General features: G+C 46.5%; 1 protein-coding gene across 2 annotated transcripts in view; it reads left to right on the top strand.

Moving 5' to 3' along the window:
* KIAA1549L (KIAA1549 like) overlaps positions 1-15,992 on the top strand; it is a 308,499-nt gene that overhangs the window by 209,037 nt on the left and 83,470 nt on the right. For both annotated transcript variants that reach the window (XM_042233337.2, XM_042233338.2), the window contains exons 10-11: positions 643-814; positions 12,286-12,449. In XM_042233337.2, coding sequence (XP_042089271.1) covers positions 643-814; positions 12,286-12,449 — 336 coding nt within the window. The remainder of the gene's footprint in view (positions 1-642; positions 815-12,285; positions 12,450-15,992) is intronic.

A 15,992-nucleotide genomic window follows, 5' to 3' on the forward strand; every position in this document is an offset into this window, starting at 1 on the left:
GTGTGGAAAAAAAATAGTAGCAAATACTCTAAAATGATGATAGTAATTAGCTTGTAGAGGAGGGGTTACAGGTTGTTTATATTTTATTTCATTTCTCGATGCTTTTCTGTATTTTCAAATTCTCTGTAGTGCAGTGAGAAAAAGCAACAAAGGTTATTTTAGAAAAAGAACTTTGAGTCTCCAAACCTTGCTTTTATCAGAGACCTTTTGAATTGCAAACATAGAAGTTCATTTTTTTTCCCCTCTCTGGCAATTGCAGGAATTTGAAATTAGAAATCTTGTCTAAGCATAACCTAACATGCCCTGAATTCATGTGGAGGCCTATTTTCAAATGAGGCCAGAGTTCTCTAGAAGCTGGAGACTTGACCATTTCAGCGTTTCTTCTCTGTCTCAAACTGTTCTTCCCAGAAGTTTGTATTTTCAAGACTGTTTTCTCCTCCCTGCCTTCCTCTTCCAGCGATAGTAGGGTTTCTTGAGACGTCGGTGTTAGGGAGGTACACGAAGGTTGACGCCTTAAATATCTGTTATGGGTCTACTCAGCTGCAGAAGGCTTCACAGTCGGGAGTGAGCCTGCTGATCACGTGAGTAATTGCAGAGCTGATACACGATGCCCTGTAAACAAAGCCTATCTTTTTCTGAAAGATGGTAAAGATGCAGCGGGTGCCGGGACCCAAGGACCCTGCGGAGCTGACTTACTACACCCTGTACAATGGGAAGCCTCTGCTGGGGACTGCAGCTGCCAAGATCCTGAGCACCATTGACTCCCAAAGGATGGCCTTGACTCTGCACCATGTTGTTCTTCTGCAAGCTGACCGTAAGGGGACAGTCTTTCCATTCAATATTTTTAACATCAGCAAATATTTCCTGTTCATCCAAGTGAGTCCCTAAACTCATGTTAGTAGACCCAGAGCTAAAAATATTTCTATTCTGCAAGGTTCTCAAACCAACCAGCTGTTTCCTATATTGTTTAAAGCAATAGGTTTTGGGTGAAAGTGAAAGTCACTCAGCCGTGTCCGACTCTTTGTGACCCCATGGACTATACAGTTCACAGAATTCTCTGGGCCAGAATACTGGAGTGGGTAGCCTTTGCCTTCTCCAGGGGATCTCCCCAACCTAGGGATCAAACCCAGGTCTCCTGCATTGCAGGCAGATTCTTTACCAGCTGAGCTCTCAGGGAAGCCCTGATATGAGGTAGCTATCGGGTTTTGGGGAAGGGATGTGTTTTGGATACTAGGGTGATGGTAATACTGCTTTGCCCCAGGTCCTACCCGCTCTCCCTCCTCAGTATAGTCTTGTGAGCAGCTAGAAAAATCACCACTGCTGAGATTGTATTTGTCTGCTGGGGAATTAAAGGTAATTTGATTCAGTAAACTTTCCAGAGTCCTACATGAACTGTGCTGGAGGACTCAGAGAAGTGGGCAAGACTTGCTAAATCCCTGCCTTTAAGGAGCAGAGAAGCTGTTGATGCAGATATAAAGGGGTAGAATGCAGAGATGCTTCGAGGAGACAATGTGATTGATACAGGGCTCAACAGAGGGACAGATTGCTCTCAAGGGGTATCTGGGAAGAATTAATAGAGAAAGGGTATGAAACATAATAACTGCCTTTTTGAGGGTCCTCCCCATGGCAGCTACTATGCTTATTGCTTTACATAATTTTTCTCTATTTCTCTGGGGCAACTTTATTTAGCTCCCAGTTACAGATGAAGAAACCTACGCTAAGACAGGTTAACTAATTTGCTCCACATCACAGAATTAGTACTTGATCTGGTATGAATTCCAAGACAGGAATCTGAATCTGAGTTCAAAAGTGTGTTTGTAACTGTATTGTACGCTATGATTCCAGCCGAGGGTGGGGAAGAGGGTATAGTCCAGAAAGAGCAAGCAGCAGGAGCAATAGAAAGGAAGTGAGAAGTACCAGTGGTGCTTGAAAAAAAGGAGTCAAGTTTCCTGCAGTACTGAAGCATGAGGAGGAGATGATGGGGGTAGAAATGAGCATTGCTTAGGAGACTCAGGCCTTGCATGGCAAGAGAAGGGATTGTACAGTGATGAGATTGGTTCTGGGGAGCTATTGGAGATTTCTGTGTGGGGAAATAGTATCATTGAAAGTACCCATTATCTAGGGAGATTAATCTGTTGTCAGCGTTCAGGTTGAGAGAAGGCAGAACTAATGAGGCTTTCTGATGGCCCCGGCATTAGGGACCCAAATAAGGGCTTCAAAGAAAGCCAGGGTGAGGTAGGTGAGCAACTGTGTGGCAGAAATGTTAGATTCGGCAGCACGTGGAGAATGCTCTAGGCCGGAAAGGCCTAGCTTGATATCCTAGTTGGCGTCCACACTCCTTAGGAACCTGACACCTGGCTCATGGTTTTCCTCTCCTCATCTTCTGCCTTCTTCACGGTGGGTGTGGCTTCCATGGGGATGGTCCAGCCCATGTGTTATTACGGCCCTCACTTCTGCTCGGCCAGCACATCCTCATAGACATACCTTTGCGTAGAAATGATGATCACCCTCTACAGTCTTGCCTTTACAATGCTTTTAACTCAGATTCTCTCCCTCTGCACCTCTGCCCTTCCCTCCGTATGGGCCCTGTCCCATCTCTGGTCAGGTCAATGGCCTCATCAGTTCTGCCGTATCCTCTTCATGTGTGTGTCCCCAGGCTCCATCCTCAGCTCTTTATCCATCTCTCCAGGTAGAGAATGAATTGTAGAGGCTAGGAGTGAAAACCCCTGCAGGTGTCCAGGTGAGAGAGGAAAGAGTCAGAGGTGGAGACTCAGAGAAGATATTTTACATATTTTTGCAGACTGAACCAGTGGGACAAGATAATGGATTGTGTATGAGCAGGAGAAGGTGAGGGCCAAAAGACTCAAGGTTGACTTGAGCACTGACTGTGGTGTCACTTGTTGAGATGCAGAAGGTACGGAGAGGAAGTGGTTCGGTGGGGCAGTGGTGGGGTCGGGGAGATGGAATTGAGAGTTTGGTTTTGAGCATGTTAGTTTATACACGCAAGTAGAGATCAGGAAATACTAACTTGGGAGGAGTCATCAACACAGATAACATTTAGAGTTAAGGGAGTTCGTGAGATTAACCAGACTTGGCACAATTTAGAACTAAAGAGAAGAGGGTGAAAATTAAGGCCTGGAGAAGTTACCTGCGGGAAGAACTGGAGCCAGCAAAGGACCCTGAGAAGGAGCATCCAGGGAGATGGAGGAAACCCAGGAGGAGGTGGGGTCCAGAAACAAGCAAAGAAAGTGAATATCTTAGAAGGGGGTGAGCTGTTGCATCAGCTTCTGTTCTTAAGAGGCAGAGACTGGAAGGACGGAGATGAAGTGGCCTTGCTAAACTGGAGCTTGGTGGGAACGTTGGCAGGAGGAGTTCCCAGGAATAGGTAGTGGAGACAGGTTGGCAGGAGGAGTTCCCAGGAATAGGTAGTGGAGACAGAGTGGCTGGAGCGGGCCCAGGAGACAGTGGAGGTGGGGAAGCAAGGACAGCAAAGGGAGGAGATTAATGAGGCCACATGAGAGAGAGTGGGTACATTTGAGTATTAAGACTGTAACAGAGAGGGAGAAATTGACAATGCAGAAGAGAGACAAGCCCTGCAGGAATAAAGTCCACACATGGACAAGGGGGCGGCACAAGTGGAGGGTCAGACTCAGCGAGGAGCAGGGATGGCCCATCCTTTGGCAGCAGGAGGGCAAGCGGAGCAGGGGTGTAGGTGTCAGTCTCGTGGTACATTTGGTCCTGGAAGCCTGAGGACATCTCTATGGTTGTTTCTGCTCTCTTGGGTCATAATGAAGTGGAGGCAGCTGAGGTTAGGATTGTGGGGCAGGGCACATTGAGCCTGGGTGCAGTGGTACACACTGCAAATCAGCAAACTGATTAGAGAAACACCATAAGAGAGGAAGACTCCCCTCCTCCCAGCTCCTCATTGCTATGTCCAGACCATTTTTTCTATTCTTGCAAATTGCTAGGTGCTTAAAAGTTGCCCCTCCTTACTGCAGTCACTTCTAGACCCCAAGCTGACCCCCACTGTCCTTTGAAGTTTTTTTTTTAACACTAATTTACTTATTTTTGGCTACCCTTGGTCTTTGTTGCTGTGTATGGGCCCCTCTCTAGCTGTGGTGCACGGGCTTCTCATTTCAGTGGCTTTTCTTATTTCAGAGTACAAGCACTAGAGTTCAGGCTCAGTAGTTATGGTGCGCAGGCTTAGTTGCCCTGTGGCATGTGAAATCTTCCCGGACCAGGGATTGATTGGGAGGCAGACTCCCAACCACTGAACAACCAGGGAAGTCCATCCTTTAGAGATTTTTTACCTGGTTCACTGTCTCCTCTTCTTCACCACTTCTCCTGCCCTAACCCATCCTTTACTTTGAGATCAGCTCCTGGACCTCCTTACTTCCACTTCAGGCCTCATTGTACTTGGGGAGGGGCAGCAGTGGGAGAGCTGGCCTTACGTAGAGCGGGAGGTGAATGGAGTGTCAGGTGAAGAGGTTGAGGCCAAGGGGACTTTACTGATGGAAATGCATGGAGAGCAGTGGAGGGTTTAAGAGCTTGGGCCAGAGACAGCAGTCACAGCAGTTAGAAGGTGCTTGAAGCCTTTTGGAAATGACAGTCGAAGGATCATCTAGGGATGACCTTCGAGGCATGACTGCGGCTCAGAGACAGGATTTCAACTCTCTTCCACCTGCCTTCAGAGCTGCTAGCCTTCACCCTTACTTTTTTCTTTCCTTCAAATCCGCTTGGCCCTCCTAGCTCCCTTCTAGAGTAATTCTCATACTGTTTTTTCTTCTCCATTTCATCATTATCTCCTCTTGGACTTTGCGTATGCTTCCCAAATGACTCAGCTTCAGCTTCTGTGCTGCTAATGTACTATCTACATCGTAATTAGAGTCATTATAATAAACACAGGTTCTGATCTTGCATCTATAACATTTAAAAAATATTTGGTGGCTCTTCACTGTTCACAAGAGTAAAATTCAAGCTTCCTAAAGTGGGTCTTCCAAGCCCTTCACAACAGGTGCTCAGCAAACATTCAGATCCCTTCACAGCCTGGTCTCCAGGCTTCTTTCCCAATCATACAGCCTACTCTTCTTTCCTTCAGACCCAGGGCTTCAGCCACATGGGAGGATTCATTCTTCACACTCCCTGTCCCTGACTGCTGAAGCGTGACCCCTTCCCCCAAGTTCCAAGGGCCTTCACTGCCCTTATCACGGTGGGCAAATGAATTGTTTTCTTGCTTTCTTCCTCATGAGCTCTTTAAAAGCAGGTACCGCATCTCATTCCTTTCTGAATATCCAGCCTCAGTTACTGCCTGGCTCTATTCTTGTGAAGGCCTAGGACCCATCTTTGCTAAATGCCTTTGCCAGGTCGTGAGTGAGGCATGTGGTTGGAAGACACCATAGCAGAGCAGTTGAGAGCAGAGCCTTTGCAATAAGACAGGAGACAAGTGAGTGACCCTCTCTGACCTACATTTTCCTCATCTGTAAAATGGTGAAATAAAAGCACTGACCTGGGAGACCTACTAGGGGTTTAAATGAAATAATTATTGCATGTAGAGGGTTTAGTATATCCCTGCTGCTAAGCTACTGCTAAGTCACTTCAGTCGTTTCCGACTCTGTTCAGCCCCATAGACAGCAGCCCACCAGGCTCCCCCGTTCCTGGGATTCTCCAGGCAAGAACACTGGAGTGGGTTGCCATTTCCTTCTCCAATGCATGAAAGTGAAAAGTGAAAGTGAAGTCGCTCAGTCGTGTCCGAGTCTTTGCAACCCCATAGCCTGCAGCCTACCAGGCTCCTCCATCCATGGGATTTTCCAGGCAAGAGTACTGGAGTGGGGTGCCATTGCCATCTCCAAGTATATCCCTGGGGCACTTATTAAGCACATAATAAATGGTAGCTGAGTGGCTCATTTATCCGTAAGGTGGAAAGACTCAAGAAGAGTCTATGAAGAAGGAAAGGTGATTTTAAGGTTGAGAGCCTATATAATTCAGAGAACAGGGTGCTGTTAATGAAATTAGAGAGGGAGTTGGTGAGGAGAAGCTCTTTTAGGAGGGAGACTGTGATTTATTCACTTAGGGCCATGATGAGTTTAGGTGATGGACTTTCGTTTTTTCTCTTTTTTGGGGGTAGGGCCCCCCACCACATTGCATAGCACGTGGGATCTTAGTTCTGGTCAGGGTTCAAACCCAAGTCCCCTGTAAACCAGGGTTTGAACCCAAGTCCCCTGCAGTGGAAGCATGGAGTCTTAACCGCTGGACTACCGGGGAAGTACCTAGGTGATGGACTATTCAAGGGTGCTGTGGGGGATGTACAGGGCTGAAGTTAGGAAAGTTGGTGGAAATCCTAGTCTGAATCCCAGGAGAGAGGCTAAAGTCAACACTATAGACTTTGAGAATGTTGTAAATACAGAACAGAATTAAAATCCTGGAGAAATTCTGGTCCTGGAGGGAGTACAAACCAGAAGACAGACCCTGGGAAATGCTTCCACCCAGATGAGGACACTAAGACCCATGAAGAAGAGGAGAAAGAGAGATGTTTTAAATCTCGTTTTCTCCTGCTGCTGCTGCTGCTGCTAAGTCGCGTCAGTCGTGTCCAACTCTGTGCAACCCCATAGATGGCAGCTCACCAGGCTCCCCCATCCCTGGGATTCTCTAGGCAAGAACACTGGAGTGGGTTGCCATTTCCTTCTCCAATGCATGAAAGTGAAAAGTGAAAGTGAAGTTGCTCAGTTGTGTCCAACTCTTAGGACCCCATGGACTGCAGCCTACCAGGCTCCTCTGTCCATGGGATTCTCCAGGTAAGAGTACTGGAGTGGGTTGCCATTGCCTTCTCCGCATTTTCTCCTAATAGTTCTGAAATCAGCCTGCGACATAAATCTAAGATCAGCACTTTGAATGGAGAATCATGGCATTGAACAGATACCTCCTTATCCCATACCGTGTGTTCCAATGTTTTCTAAATTGCTAAGTCTAGGGCCAATGTGCAGGGCTTCCCAGGTGGCACTAGTGATAAAGAACCCAACTGCCAATGCAGGAGATGGAAGAGATGCAGATTGGATCCCTGGGTCAGGAAGATCCCCTGGAGCACCCTAGTATTCTTGCCTGGAGAATCCCATGGACAGAAGAGCCCGGTGGGCTATAGTCCATGGGGCTGCAAAGAGCTGGACACGACTGAAATGACTTAGCGTGCACACAGCACAGGGCCAAGGTACAGTGCCCTACAGTAGAATGTGTGATGCCCGCTCTTCCCATGTCATCTCCGGGTAATGGAGCAGCAGTGACCTCTAAAGAAGCGGCTGCGTTCCCGATGGAGGTTTTCATCTGCTCCCTTTACAGGATCTGGAGTGAGGGGCCCCTCAGAGGGCCTAGCCAGCTGATGGAGTAGGGACAATTCTCCCCATACACAAGCAGACCAGGGCAGGAATTGGTTTCCCTTATGTGGCCGTCAGACAGTGATCTCAAAAAATATCACTTAAAGAAAGCTATATAAACTGGCCCTTCAGTAAAGGGAACTCTCATTCTTTCAACAAATATTTCTTGAGCGCCTAGTATATGTCTGGCGCTGTTCTAGGCCCTGGAGATATAGCTATGAGCCAAGCAGGCACTTTGCCCACATAGATTTTATATTCCTAAGTGGGCAGATTAAGCAGACAAAATAACTGAATAATATGTTATATGCTAGTAAGTACCATGGAGAAAAATTAGGCAGGGAAGAGGCTGAAGGATGCTTAGGAGATAATGGTTGCAATCTTAAATTGTTTGGGGGTGTGAAGATGATATTGAGGAAGCAACCTTTGAGGTGCTTCTTGAGGATACCTGGGGAGAAGGTTCCAGGCAGAGAAGGGGTGGGGTTTGAGAGCCAGTGAGGAGGTCCCTGATGGAAGAGAGCAGCAATGATGAGTCACAGATGCAGCCGAGGGGCCACTAGCAGTAGAGCCTCATGGGCCACACCTGAGTGGGATGAGAGCCGCAAGAGTGTGTGGGCAGGGGCACGATGGGCCTGAGCTCTCACCAGCTTCGGGGATCTGCATTAGACCCTTCCCTGTGTCTACTCACACCAGTCATGATTTCTCATGTTTTGGGAGTCATGAAGACGAGCTGAGAACTTTTTTGAATGGATTCCTTCTCCTTTCACCATTTGCTCTACATGAGAGTAATTCTTTCTGAGTTCAGATTATAGGGACCCTTTGACTTCATTCGCTCTGACCAACACTTTGTGTGTGTGTATTCATACATGCACACTCACATGCACACACTCCCATTCATACGCATTAACTCAGAGCTGACTTAATTTGTATATTTCAGAGAAATGACTTTTTATGGTTAAAAAAAAATAACATAGTCTAACCTCCCTGGGGCTCAGTTTCTTCATCTGCAAAATGGGTATGAGAGTAAAAGCCTGACAAAGAGTGTATCCCAGTGCCTAACGCACAGCAGAGGCTCAGAGCGTGTTGTCTCATTTTCCTATCCTTCCTCTGACATTCTTGCAGATTAAATAGCCATTTGTTCCTTTTCACCTCTGTACATGACTTTGTAGTTTTAGATCATTATGCCAATGAATATATTGGGTTTGGATGACTTCAGTTGACCTAACTTTACTATCGCTTTGACCGTTAAATGAATTTATTAATGTACTTAGCATGCCTTTATTCTCTCCTCATTTAAATAGAGGTGAAAGGATTTTCCATACTGCCTCAAGAAGGCACACATCCATTAAAACAATAAAGCTGAGCAAAAGCTGAACACATGTTAATATTTCATTCTTGCTAATGAAAAAAATACATATAAATATATTTAGGGTATCATGTTCTGATACACTATACATTTTTCCCCATCAGGATAGGATAGCCAAAATTGATATTTTTAAGCTTTAAAAAATGTTAATGGCCTAAAACTCACATAGAAATACTGAATTACTAAAAGCAGCAGCAATTACATGTTTAATGTCAACAGAAGCACATTATCTAATGAGCTGTTTTCAGAAGTTAATAATGTGATTAATCACCAATTGACAAAAACTGTGGAAAAGAAGTTATTTTGTACTAATAGCACTCCCGAGCCAAGTGCTGCCTGCAGAGAGGTAAATCTTGGCTAATGAGGTGCCAGTGGAAGTCAGGGGTGGCTGATATCAGAGGAAGACCAGCTGGCTCCTCAGGCAGGTCCTCACCATGTGATGCTTACTGTAGGGTCTTTGTACTCCAGACTTGAGTCCTCAGTCTTGTGAGTTTAGTAGCCCCCAGTATTAAACAGGATCAGGAGCACCAACTTATGCTAACCAGACTTATAAGAGAGTGATATATAAACCAGATTGAAAGTATTTAATTTAAAATGTGGATTGGAACTTGGAGAAGGAAATGGCAACCCACTCCAGTATTCTCCCCTGGAGAATTCCATGGACAGAGGAGCCTGGCAGGACACAATCCATGAGGTCGCCAGGAGTTAGACACGACTGAGCAACTTAGAACACACAGCAGTTTCACGGATGGGAACTACCAAGGAGAAGGGAACTTCTCCCTTAAGTGGCTTTTACTCTGTCCTTTGTGGAAACCTGTATGGGGAGCCAAATTGCAACAGGAATAATGATAGTTTAGTTGTACATTTGTTCAGCCCCTACTATGTGCAGGGGCTTCCCTGATAGCTCAGTTGGTAAAGAATCCACCTGCAATGCAGGAGACCCCGGTTTGATTCCTGAGTTGGGAAGATCTGCTGAAGAAGGGATAGGTTACCCATCCAGTATTCTCGGGCTTCCCTTGTGGGTCAGCTGGTCAAGAATCCACCTGCAATGCAGGAGACCCCGGTTCAATCCCTGGATTGGGAAGATCCCCTGGAGCAGAGAAAGGCTACCCACTCCAATATTCTGACCTGGAAAATTCCATGGACTCTATAGTCCATAGGGTCTCAAAGAGTTGGACACTACTGGGCGACTTTCACTTTCACTTTTCACTACTATGTGCAAGGCCCTGTTCTAGCCCTGAGAATGCAGCAAACAAGACAAAAAATAAACCTCCCTGCTCTGTTAGGGTATACATGCTAAACGAGGGGCATGGGGTGACAGATGGTGAGCAAATAACGTATGTATCATAGCAGATGGTGACATATACTTTAGAGTCTCACCACTCCAAGTATGGCCTGGGGCCCTGCTGCATGGGTATCTACTGGGAGCTTATTAGGCATGTTACCAAGTCCAAGCTCACATTACTCACCACATGCCAGGCCAACAAATTGAGACACAAGTTGTTGAGGCAAGGAATAGTGACTTTATTCAGACAGCCAGTAAACAGAGAAGATGGTGGACTGGTGTCCCAAAGAACCTATTATAGGTGGACCCATCCCAACGCACAAAATTAGAATCCACATTGAGCAAGATTCCCAGGTGATTGGCATGCCCTTTAGTTTGAGGGGATTCCCTGGTAGGTCAGCTGGTAAAGAATCCGAGTGCAATGCAGGAGATCCTGGTTCGATTCCTGGGTTAGGAAGATCTGCTGGAGAAGAGATAGGCTACCCACTCCAGTATTCTTGGGCTTCCCTTGTGGCTCAGCTGGTCAAGAATCCGCCTGCAATGCAGGAGAACCTGGTTCGATCCCTGGATTGGGAAGATCCCCTGGAGCAGAGAAAGGCTACCTACTCCAGTATTCTGACCTGGAGAATTCCATGGACTCTATAGTCCATGGGGTCGCAAAGTGTCAGACACGACTGAATGACTTTCACTTTCACACGTTCACTTTACAGTTTGAGAAGCACTGATTTAAAGGAACACTAAGTAGGAAACGGGGGATGGAGAGTGCCTGGGGCAGGGATTGTTATTTTACAAAGAATACAGGGAAAGCCTCACAGATGTAGTGACGCTTGTTCAGAGCCCTGAAGGAATGAGGGAGAGAGTCATGTGGATATCTAGGTGAAGAGTGTTCTAGGTAGAAGAATAAGCTGATGTAAAGGCCCTGAGGCAGAAGCATGTCCGGCATGTTCAGGGAACAGTCGGAGGTAGACTGGAACAGAGTGAGTTGAAGGAAGAGCTATAAGAGCAGAGAAGTAACTAGGATGGTTGGTTGGAGCAGATCACTTAAAGTCTTGTAGAAACTATACTGTGGCTCTTACTCTGAGTGGGGTTGGAGCCTCTGTAGGGTTTGAGCAGAAGAATGTTGTGATCTGAATTTTCAAAGGATCACTCCAGCTTCTGTGTTACAAATAGATTATAGAGAACAAGGGAGGAGACCATTGCAGTAGTTCAGGTGAGACATGTTGCTAGGTTGGACCATAGCGATAGAAAGAAGTGATATATTTTGAAGATGGGGATGACAGGGTTTGTTGACAAGTAGGATGTTGGGAGAGAATAAAAGGAACAGGTTGACACTGATGACAGTTATTGGCCTGCGCAGCTGGAAGGAAAGAGTTGCCACTTATTGGAGAAGAGAATATCACAAGAACAGGGTTTAGGGGGTGGGAGATTGAGAGTTGTGTTCCAGATGTATTAAATTTGAGACATCTCTTGTGTATCCAGTTGGAGATTTGAGTTGGCGGTTGGATATAGGAATCTGGATTTGGGGTAGGGGTCCTAGTTAGAGCTATGCAAATGAGCATCATCAGCCCAGATGGTGTTTAATGCCATGAGTCTATGAGATCATCCAGGGAGTGGGAGAGATGAGAGCTTGTGTATTATTAGCAGACAGTATCACAAGCTAAAACAACCAGTCACAGTCATCTTGCCCACCACCTTTCCTACTGTCTGACCAGATTACCCGTGTCTAATTGGACATGGTATTGATTAGAGCACGGCATTTCCAAGCATCCCCAGCTAACCATGGCAGAATGGGAGCAGATCTGTCCACTCAGGTATGTTTTATTCATTGGTCGCTCAGAGGGCAACTTCACTACAATATTTCGAGTCATCTCTCTGTGACCTTTGCCTCCTGATTGAAGCAACACACTAATCCTCAGAGTTCTTCTCTCTTCTTCTGATTCATGGGTATCACCAGTGGGGAAGATTGATCCCAATCCATCTTCCTCTTCCTCCTCCTGGTCCTAGTAAAGACTTTCATTCATTGAGTACCTCCTAGGGGCTACACCAAGCACCACATGTACCTGGTCTCTCTGATGCCTCGCCACAGGATAGCCCATTTTACAGATGGGGACACTGAGACTCAGAGACCTGGAGTAACTTGTCAAGGCAAGAGCCTTTCTGAGCCCAAAGCCTCTCAACCACCTTATGATTGGGGACTGGGGGGCACTTATCTCAGGGCTGTTTTTGCTTCCCGGAGCTCCTGGTCACATGCTTCCCCCTCCTCAACTCTGCAGCCGTGGTGAAGAACCCACCCAACAACCTGTGGATCATCGCTGCCGTGCTGGCACCCATCGCCGTGGTCACCGTCATCATCATCATCATCACTGCCGTGCTCTGCCGCAAGAACAAGAACGACTTCAAGCCAGACACCGTGATGAACCTGCCTCAGCGAGCAAAGGTATGTGTCGGAAGCCGAGAGAAGAGGGGTAGGAACCCTGGCCCAAGGCGGCTTTGCCTGCCTTTTGGCCATTGAGGTCATTGCGAGTACCTTCGGAAACCTCTTCAGTCCTCATGTTGAAGGAGACCCTTTTGTTACTTATTTGAATGTTTAAAAAATTGTGGTAAAATATACATAACATAAAGTGCACCATTTTAGCCCCTTTGAAGTGTCCAGCTCAGTATTGTTAAGGATATTTGCATTGTTGTGCAAACCTTCATTTTTATAATCAGGACACAATAACTCTTTGCTCTAAGTGCTTCTCAGTGCTTTGCAGGTACCAGCTCACCTACTCTTCGTAGCAGCCGTTTGAGGAAGAACATTATTTTACAGAGGAGGAAACAGAGGTACTGAAAATGAGGAGTTAGATAGACTTGAAAGGGGTCTCAGAGCTCATCTGACCTGACACCTTCTCTTTTACAGAGAAGTGACTTTTTCATGACGGCACAGTGAGTAAGTAGCAGAACTCATGGTAGAACCAGGTGTCTTGGCTCCTAACTCAGGGCTCTTTAGGGGCACATCAGACCCTCAAAACCCTTCTTCCACTGGCCAGAGTGGCTGATCTTCAAAGGCTGCATGACGGGGTCTTCCCTGGTGGTCCAGTTGCTAAGAATTCACGCCCCCAATGCAGGGGGTCCAGGTTATATTCCTGGTCAGGTAACTAGATCCCACATGCTGCAACTAAGACAGTCAAATAAATAATTTAAAAAAAAGAAAAAAGGCTGCATAATGACCAAGCTGCAGAGCCTTGGCAGGGCAGCTGTCAAACCCCAGTTCAGTGGCTCCATTGAAGGCTAGCGGGGGGCTCCATCCACCATCCACAGCCTCCACTGGGCTGCACCATCCCCCTCCAGTGACTGGGAGAGGGGCAAACAGGAAATTCCAAAGGCTACTTTTCCAGTCGGACTTCCCTGGCGGCTCAGGAGACCCAGGTTTGATCCCTGGGTCAGGAAATGGCAACCTACTCTAGTATTCTTGCCTGGGAAATCCTATGGACAGAGGAGCCTAGCAGGCTATATAGTATGGGGTCACAAAGAGTCAGACACGACTGAGCAACTCAACAATAACAAGTTTTCTGATCATGTAGCTCCCTTCACCATAGTCCCCAAAAGGAATATAATAACCTCTACTACCCAGATTATCATATAATGTTTAAATAATGTCTTACAATATCCTGGGCTCTTCTAGGTCTGTCACCTTGCTTGCTCATCACAGTAGTCCTATGAGGTAGGTCATAGTCAGGGCAGCTCTTATTATTTTCATTTTACTGCAGAGAAACTCAAAAGAATGAGAGACAGTGGGACTTATCCACAGCAGAGGGGGGCACTCAGGTCCATACCTGAGTCTTTGGGCTTTGTCTACATTATATACCATCCTAAACCCTGACACTTGGTGGGTAGAACCCTCCTCCAGCCCCTAACCTCTGCACTTGTTCGGCCTAATTCTCTGGGCAGGAATGAAATAGAGAATGGAATTTCACATCCCCCTGGACCGCATGACTTGGTGGTTGTCCTTGCTGGGAGTCACGCATGCCTAGTTCTTCCTGGATGACCATACCTCGCTTCAACAAAAGAAATCAAATGAGTTTGGTTGTTGATTAAACCGAGTCACCTGTTGAGAAGCTGCAGCTTACTGAGACACTCTGTCTAGCGAAGGGTCCAACCCCAAAGAATGTCGTTCTGTGTCTGTTGACACAAAGGAAACCGCTGCCAGGACGCAGCATGATGTTGGTAATTACCCAAGCAGTGAAAAATGAAGCTATTCCAAGAAGGGGTATTTCATTTCCATCTTAGCTCAGTTACAATCTGAGCCTTTCAGACATAACAGTAATTACTAGAATCTAATTGCAGTCAAGTCCAGGAATGCAAAGCACGCCATAGAGGTTGTAAATGCCATCTTCATGTGATTGATGAAGGCAAAATTTTATTAATTTGCTGAGATGAGCTGGGCAGCACGTGATTTCAGCATATCCCCTGGCTGGAAAGCTGTCTGAGGCTGGAACAGATTCATGTTTGTGGGTTTTCATAGCCCCTTTTATGTCCTTGCCCAGCACATTGTGCTTCAAGAGATACCCAGCTGCTGTGGAAAATCAAGCAAATTTATGTTGCGTGAGATGACTGAGTTCACTCTCGGGGGTGGCAGTGGTTGTTTTCTCCCTCATTACTGAGCTGGGCTACGCACTTTGATTTCCAAAGCCCTGTTATCACGGGAAACCAGTGGGGCGGAACTGCCTCTTTCCTACCGCACTGCTTCTGCTGGTGCAACCCGGGGACACGGCGGCTTTTGGCAGAGGAGCGAGCCGCCTGCGTCACTTCTCACAACCTGAGTGCATGAGCAGAATTCATTTATTGCCAAGGGACGAGGCGGGAAGAGAAGGTCAGCTATTGCCACCAACCCAGAGACGGGGAGGATGGTCTCCTAGTCTCCAGGGACACCATTGCATCTGTAAGAATGTTGGCTGTGGAGCCAGAGGACACGGCTGGGGACCTTTGCTGAGCCTCACTAGTAGACCCACAGGCTCGGAGGAGGTGAGTGTGGCTGTCTCAGAGCCGAGATCAGGCCGTACCTGCCTGCTCCCTTCTTTAGAGACAAGGTATCAATATCACAGATGTAACCCTGTCACCACTGCTGTCAGCCAGACACGGGCAGAAGGTTAAAAAATGATCAACACAGGAGGAGAGTGGGGTGTCCTGCCTTTGTCTCCTCCTTTCTTCCTAGTTCACTTTTGCTTCCTCTTTGTCATTGGATTCACAGACTTTCCCCAGATTGTCCCTTCTTATAACTGAAGAGAACATGGCCCCTTGGAACAGGCAACCTGAAGAAAAAGTTGTTAAGGCCATATGGAGATACAAAACGGAGCTTAGAGGGTTGGCATGCCCTGCTCAGGATGGTGCAGTCACCCCCTAAAGATGCCCTGTTCTTTTCTCACATACTATTTATATGTGCCTCAGTTTTCCCCATCTGTGAACTGGGGGTGATAACAGTGTTCTCTTACACTTTGTTGTGAGGATTGAGTTATATGAATTACTTTGAATGTGCCTTGTACAGAATAAACATTATAGGTAAGTTGATTTTTATTATTACACATGTTTCTTAAAAAAAATCCAGGTAACGTATCTACCTTTAAAATTGTTGAGGATTATTTTGATTTGATAATTTTATAAAACTCATTAAAGCAACTATAAATGTTTCATGATGTTGTATTAGCGGTGTTAGGGGTTTCCAGTGTGTGTCCATTGGGCAATTAGTTAATCTCAAGTGATTTTCAAGTTGGAGGTTGAAAGACCACTATCCTGTCAGTCAGAAGAGCAGGGTACAAGTCTTGAGTCTTTCACCACTTAGCTGTGTGGTCTTGAGCAAGTCACTGAACCTCTCTGAGCTTTTGTTTTCTTCCCCATGAAGTGAAGACTGTGCTATTTGCCCAGTTTTCCCCATAAGGTTGTTGTGAGAATGAAACGAGGTGTCAGTGTCTTGCAGGCTGTAAGTACTGAACATGTACAGGGA

The sequence above is a fragment of the Ovis aries genome, chromosome 15 (assembly GCF_016772045.2).
Source record: "Ovis aries strain OAR_USU_Benz2616 breed Rambouillet chromosome 15, ARS-UI_Ramb_v3.0, whole genome shotgun sequence".
NCBI classification, from domain to species: Eukaryota; Metazoa; Chordata; class Mammalia; order Artiodactyla; family Bovidae; genus Ovis; species Ovis aries.